Source organism: Danio rerio, chromosome 2 (genome assembly GCF_052040795.2).
Source record: "Danio rerio strain M-AB ecotype USA chromosome 2, GRCz13ab, whole genome shotgun sequence".
Lineage (NCBI taxonomy): Eukaryota > Metazoa > Chordata > Actinopteri > Cypriniformes > Danionidae > Danio > Danio rerio.
The window spans coordinates 62,404,806-62,411,641 of NC_141022.1; the positions used below are offsets into that span (position 1 = coordinate 62,404,806).

Sequence of the window (6,836 nt, forward strand, 5' to 3'; positions counted from 1 at the left end):
TTTTGTGCGTACGCAGCGTTGATACATGAGGCCCCAGGACTCTTTCTAGAGCTGGCCGGCCATCTAAGCTGAGTGATCGGGGAAGAAAGGCCTTAGTCAGGGAGGTGATTAATAACCTGATGATCACTGTGTCTAAGCTCCAGCGTTCTTCTGTGGAGAGAGGAGAACCTTACAGAAGGACAACCATCTGTGCAGCAATCCACCAATCAGGCATCTGTATGGTAGAGCGGGCAGACGGAAGACACTCCCCACCTGGAGTTTGCCATCTGAAGGACTCTCAGAGCATCAGAAACTAAACTCTCTGCTCTGATGAGACTCAAACTGAACTGTTTGGAGTGAACGCCAGGCGTTACGTTTGGAGAACAGCAGGCGGCGCTCATCAGCAGGCTAACAGCATCCCTACAGTGAAGCATGGTGGTGTTGGCATCATGCTGTGGGGATGTGTTTCAGCAGCAGGAACTGGAAGACTAGTCAGGATAGAGGGAAAGATGAATGCAGCGATGTACAGAGACATCCTGAATGAAGACCTGCACAAGAGTGCTCTCCACCTCAGACTGGGGCGACGCTTCATCCTCCACCAGGACAATGACCCAAAGCACACCGACAACATATCAGTGGAGTGCCACAGAAACAACTCGCTGAGTGGCCAAGCCAGAGCCCAGACCTAAATCCTATTGAACATCTCTGGAGAGATCTGAGAATGGCTGCACACCGTCGCTTCCCATCCAGCCTGATAGAGCTTGAGAGGTGCTGCAAAGAGGAACGGGCAAACATTCCCAAAGACAAAGACACATTTCTTTTATTCAGGAAATTCATGTCATGTCCACGGGTTCGAGGAGCTGCTGTAAGTGTGTATTTTTCATGCAATGTTTGATACCGCACGCCGAATGAGAGAAAAAAACCCTCCGCATTTTCCGGAAACTTAGATGCACACGGCAGGTAGCGTCAGAAAGCCGCGTGTGTTATTCCGGTCACTAAATGCGGTGAAAATCCTACACAAGGTTAAAGTTTGGTTGTGGTGCTAACATGTTTACACTCGGTGCAATAGTTCGATACGAACAAACTGAATAAACAAAGAGCACTGGTCGCTCACTCACCAAATCTGTAGAGACAGGACAATCACCAGCAGCTAGAGCCGCGTCTTTATTAAGAGGAGACTACAAGCGAATCCGGATCTTAGCGTTTGCAGATGAGAACAGCTCTCAGGTAAACAATAATCCTCCTTAGACACGTAAGTTATTGTTGTGGAGCGTCGCGTACACTGTTAATCCACACGTGACTCCAGCTGCGCTCTCACAGAGAGAAAATGAAAACAAAACTTCACTGCAGCAAACTATAAAAGCAACACTTCACGCTTGTTTTGCCAACACAACGTGGCGTCTCTGTCGTCTAAACACTGTGACAGTAATGAATATTAATGAAGTTGCACAATAGAGCGCGCTGATTGGTTTGAACCAAGTCTTACTCATGCATTAATGCAGCACACTGTAAGACGTAATAAGACACACTCTGGCACAGATGTCCAGTCTGCACGCTGGAATACACGCTATTATGTCATGACCGTGACGCAGCTTCAAAAATTCTTTCAAACCGGAAGTACGAATTTGCTTGAAATAACGAAAAAACAACCAATTTACACTTTTTAGTGAAATATAGGTGTCCTAATAGTGTTTTTAGCAGTGTGGGACACATATACGACTGTCAACAGCTCAACACATGTGTTCTGGTGTTTCGTGACCCTTTAAGAACCACTATACATTGTTTAAATCTGTTTCAGTACTCCAAAATCAGTTTTATATATTGTGTACTTTCATAGATATGTATATACTTACATTTTATAATTATACTTCAGTCACTTCTGTGTATATATGTGTATTTATGTGTATGTCGTGTATGATGTGTATGTTCTGTGTATGACTTTACTGTGGACGGCAAAGTAAGAATCTCATTGTACAGGGAAACGTGTTCCCTTACTGTGCACATGACAATAAACAATTGAATTGATTTATCAGCTTTTTATTTTTTATAAATTTACAACAATTTCAAAAACTCTTTTTCACATGGTCATTGTGGGGGATTGTGTGTAGAATGTTGAGGAAATCAATAAGTTTAGTCTATTTTGGAATAAGGCTGTAGCATAAAATCATATGAATAAAGTGAAGCGCTATCAATACCGGATGCACTGTATGCCTATTACATATCCATAATACACTAGTTCAATAGTTCATTGGATCATAATGCTTTCTCTCAACAAACAAACCGCTCCAGAATTTGTTTCAACCAAGCCCAGACCTCTTTCAGGCAATCTCAGACGTATATTCAATCAAAAAATGAATAAGACCTAAGTTTGAAGTATAAAAATGAATAAGACCTAAGTTTGAAGTATACCAGAGCCTTAATACACACAGTTCCTACCACCACTGCCAAGAACTTTCCTGAGAATCCAGCTTATATTGCTGAGAAAAGAGCAGAAGTGTTAAAGATGCAAATCCAACAAAGAAGCCAACCAGGATCCAAAGGATTGTGTTATAGTGTTCTGAATGAAGTTGTTTGTCCTGGCCTGCTTTACCCAGCCTCCTCTGTTCCTCCTCATTAATCCAAATGGCCTTATTCTTCTTTTCCTTCTCGTATCTTTCCAATCTCTCTTCCTCTTCCTTTCTATCGCGATTATTCAGTTTTCTAATATTCTCCAACTCAGCTTTGAGAGACGATCGGAATCGCTTGAGCCTCGCCGGTATCGGTTTAGCATTCCGCTCTTCCTTCTTTATATCCATCTCAATCTCTGCAAACCGCCCATAAATGATTGTCCTTTTTTTCTCAATTTCTTGTTTCTCCTCCTTCAAGGATGTTGTAAACGCAGACCAGCGAGCTTCAGCCATTTTTCTCACCTCTTTTTTGACTTTCCTCTTCCTTTCAGCAACATCGGCTTCTCTTTTCTCCTCCATTATTCTCTTGGTTTCCTGTACAACATCTGAAATCGAACTGCTGAAGTGACGGTTTTCATTCTGGATCATCAGTTCATCCACTTTCTGAAGGAGTCGTGTCACTTGTTCTCGGTTTTCAGGGTTTTTGTTGTTGAAGGCCACGAAACGGCTTCCGAATTTCTCCACGAGCTCCTGTATCTTCAGCTTTTGATTCATTATGAACTCTTGAATGGATCCTCCATTAAGTCTGTCAGCGTGTGTGAATATGAGGATGGTGTATCGGCTGATGTCTTCATTAAACATCTCCAGAATCATTTCTGCAATGCGTTCTTGTTCATCGGTGTATCTCTCTATCGGTATAACCAGAAGAAACGCATGAGGACCAGGAGAACTCAGAGATAGGCACTGTTGTATTTTCTCAATGGTTTTATCCGTTTCTGTAAAATCCGGTGTGTCCACCAGCAGCAGGTTTCGTCCTTCAGTGCTTGTGTTTTCTCTCTGACACTCTTTAGTGACTGAACTCATGCTCAGATCATCATTGAAGCGTTTCTCTCCCAGGATTGTGTTCCCGGTTGCGCTTTTCCCTGCGCCGGTTTTTCCCAGCAGAACCAGACGCAGAACATTCTGTGAACAAGCACCTTCATTACCCTCATTATTGTCAGTTCTCTCAGCTGAGATCCTGTTTGACCGCCGGCGACTATTTCCTCCTGAGAAAAATAAAGTCAATCAGCAATCATTATTTAGTTCACCACACATGAATAAACACTATAGTAATATCTAGTAGATACTGTAGTGTTCATAAATCACACTAGTAAAGTGTGTACTATATATTATAGTATGTACTACAACACTTTGTTAATGAGTGCTCCAGCGTACTGTAGTATTAACTATAGTGAACTGATAAACTGTAATAAATACTGAAGTATACATTAGCTTTACCACAGTAAACTGTAATGTCTGTATTTTAATATACTCTACACTTGTAGAACACTACATAGCAGGGGTTCTTAATCCTGGTCCTGGAGGTCCTGCAGATTTTAGCTCCAACCCCAATCAGACACTGCTGGGCTAACTAAACCAGCTCTAGAAACATTCTGGCAGGTGTGTTGAGGCAAGTTGGAGCTCAAATCTGCAGGACACCGGACCTCCAGGATTGAGTTTGAGAACCCCTGCTATACAGTACAGACCGTTTGTTTACATTGCTGTAGCTGCTGTTACCATAGCAACTGTAGAATCACCACAGCAGATTAATTCCAGTGCTTTACTATATACAAACACTACAGTCAAGCAGTGTGTGGTTCATATATATAAGAATAACAGCACAGATTTACCCTCAAACACACTTCATCCAGAATTTATCAAAATAAACATATTAAAGCATATAAAATATATAAAACATATAATTTGTCAATGAATACAAAAATAATATAAAAGTAATGTGAATAACGTGATGAGCCTACCTTCGTTGCTCATGTTTCCTCGGTCTGTCAGGTGTGTTTGTACTGTAACCTGTTTGTGGACTGGTTTATGATGGGCTGGACTTACTGAACACAATAAAATCCCTGTTGTCCAGATACACGGCTGAACTCAACCCAGGAAAAACCTGAATATCAATATTATTCAAACAAGACTATTATTAGCCGTACTGACTCAGCCATCTGAAGCCAAACTCAATTGAACTGCTGTAAATGTGGAAACACCTGATTATCTTCATTAAATCATGTGCTTCTGCAGAAGAAAGATCTCATGTTACACACGAGTTAAACTGTCAGAAAGAGTCACTAGTAAAGAATTGAAAGCAGGAAATGCGGTATAAAAGGAAGTCAGTGGTGAAACATTATAAATGTTGCCAGATTGGGTGGTTTTGATGTGATCAGGTTGTGTCGTCATTTTGCTGTTGTGGTTGCTTTTGCTTCTGTTTGGTGTCGGTCGCTAACATGGTCACTGCTTGTATTGTATGTACTGTAGCAGTCAGTTGTCGAAAGTCTAAATTCTGACTGAAGTAAATGTAAATTATTAATCAACTATGTTGGCGGGTTTTGGACAGTTTTTGGGTGTGAAACTTTCAACTATATCTGGCAACACTGTTTAATATCCAAACTGACAAGGCAAGAACTAAAAGCAAGCAGCACACCAACAATACCTGCACATAAACAAGATTATTGTGCTTGTTTTAAGGAAAAACTCCCTTGATATTGATTTATTAGTTCAGAACATATTTTCAGAATATTTTTTTGCATGTCTAAAAAACGCTTTATGTTTTTTTTTTATATTTTAACTAGAAACAAGACAATGCTCCAAGTAAGGAAAGCATTTTTTGCAGTTTACTAAATTAAATATATGACTTAAATATATGACTTTTTTCCCCAAATGCACCCACTAGAGGGACACAGCGATGCAGTTTTCAGGAGTAAACTGACAGGATGGAACATATTACTTGGATTAATAATTAACCACTTGAAAATAGCACTATAGTAATTCATAGTAATGACTGTATTAATATTGAACCATACTATAGTAAAGCAATTTAATTAATCTGTTGCGGTGATTCTACAGTTGCTATGGTAACAACTACAGTAATTGATCCATTGTGGTGATTCTACAGTTGCTATGGTAACAGAACAACTACAGTAATTGATCTGCTGTGGTGATTCTATAGTTGCTATGGTAAAACAACTACAGTAATTGATCTGCTGTGGTGATTCTATAGTTGCTATGGTAACACAACAACTATAGTAGTTGATCAGTTGAGGTGATTGTTTACTTGCTATGGTAACACAACAACTACAGTAATTGATCTGCTGTGTTGATTCTACAGTTGCTATGGTAATACAACTTTAGAAAATGTCTATTATGGTGATTCTATAGTTGCTATGGTAACACAACAACTGCAGTAATTGATGTGTTGTGGTGATTCTATAGTTGCTATGGTAAAACAACTGCAGTAATTGATCTGCTGTGTTGATTCTACAGTTGCTATGGTAATACAACTTTAGAAAATGTATCTGTTATGGTGATTCTACAGTTGCTATGGTAACACAACTACTGCAGTAATTGATCTGTTGTGGTGATTCTATAGTTGCTATGGTAAAACAACTACAGTAATTGATCTGCTGTGGTGATTCTATAGTTGCTATGGTAAAACAACTACAGTAATTGATCTGCTGTGTTGATTCTACAGTTGCTATGGTAATACAACTTTAGAAAATGTATCTATTATGGTGATTCTATAGTTGCTATGGTAACACAACAACTGCAGTAATTGATGTGTTGTGGTGATTCTATAGTTGCTATGGTAAAACAACTGCAGTAATTGATCTGTTGTGGTGATTTTATAGTTGCTATGGTAAAACAACTACAGTAATTGATCTGCTGTGTTGATTCTACAGTTGCTATGGTAATACAACTTTAGAAAATGTATCTGTTATGGTGATTCTACAGTTGCTATGGTAACACAACAACTGCAGTAATTGATCTGTTGTGGTGATTCTATAGTTGCTATGTTAACAACTACAGTAATTAATCTGTTGTGGGGATTCTACAGTTCCTATGGTAACAACTGATTTTTTTGTGGTGATTGTACTGTTGCTATGGTAACACAACAACTACAGTAATTAATTTGTTGTGATTCTAAAGTTGCTACGTTAACAAAAACTGTATCAATTACTCTGTTGTTGTGATTCTACAGTTGCTAAGTTGCTATGGTAACACAATTACTATAACAAACAAATAGGGTATATTAAACTACAATACACCAGCTTACTGTAGTAAAAACTAAAGTACACTACAGTATTCATTACAGTTTATCAGTTCACTATAGTTAGTATGCTGGAGAATTCATTAACAAAGAGCTTTAAATACTGCAATATATACAGTATAACAAATTTGGTATAGTATGTTTTAAAAAACACT

General features: G+C 39.1%; 2 protein-coding genes across 5 annotated transcripts in view; both read right to left on the reverse strand.

Annotated features, from left to right (window-relative positions):
- The window catches only part of lingo3b (leucine rich repeat and Ig domain containing 3b), a 644,601-nt gene that overhangs the window by 612,891 nt on the left and 24,874 nt on the right, over positions 1-6,836 (reverse strand). The gene's annotated exons all lie outside the window — the stretch shown is intronic.
- LOC147846599 (GTPase IMAP family member 1) lies at positions 2,001-5,502 on the reverse strand. Of its 3 annotated transcripts, XM_087241736.2 has the most exons (3): positions 4,385-5,443; positions 2,372-3,631; positions 2,224-2,341 (listed from the first exon to the last, which is right to left on the reverse strand). In XM_087241736.2, exons 1-2 carry the CDS (start codon positions 4,395-4,397, stop codon positions 2,412-2,414), a joined length of 1,233 nt encoding a protein of 410 aa, XP_087097862.1. In that variant the 5' UTR covers positions 4,398-5,443; the 3' UTR covers positions 2,224-2,341; positions 2,372-2,411. The 3 variants fall into 3 exon arrangements, with proteins under 3 accessions (XP_087097863.1, XP_088505668.1, XP_087097862.1); XM_087241737.1 differs by having other exon boundaries at positions 2,001-3,952; positions 4,070-5,502; XM_088649542.1 differs by having other exon boundaries at positions 2,001-3,631; positions 4,385-5,487.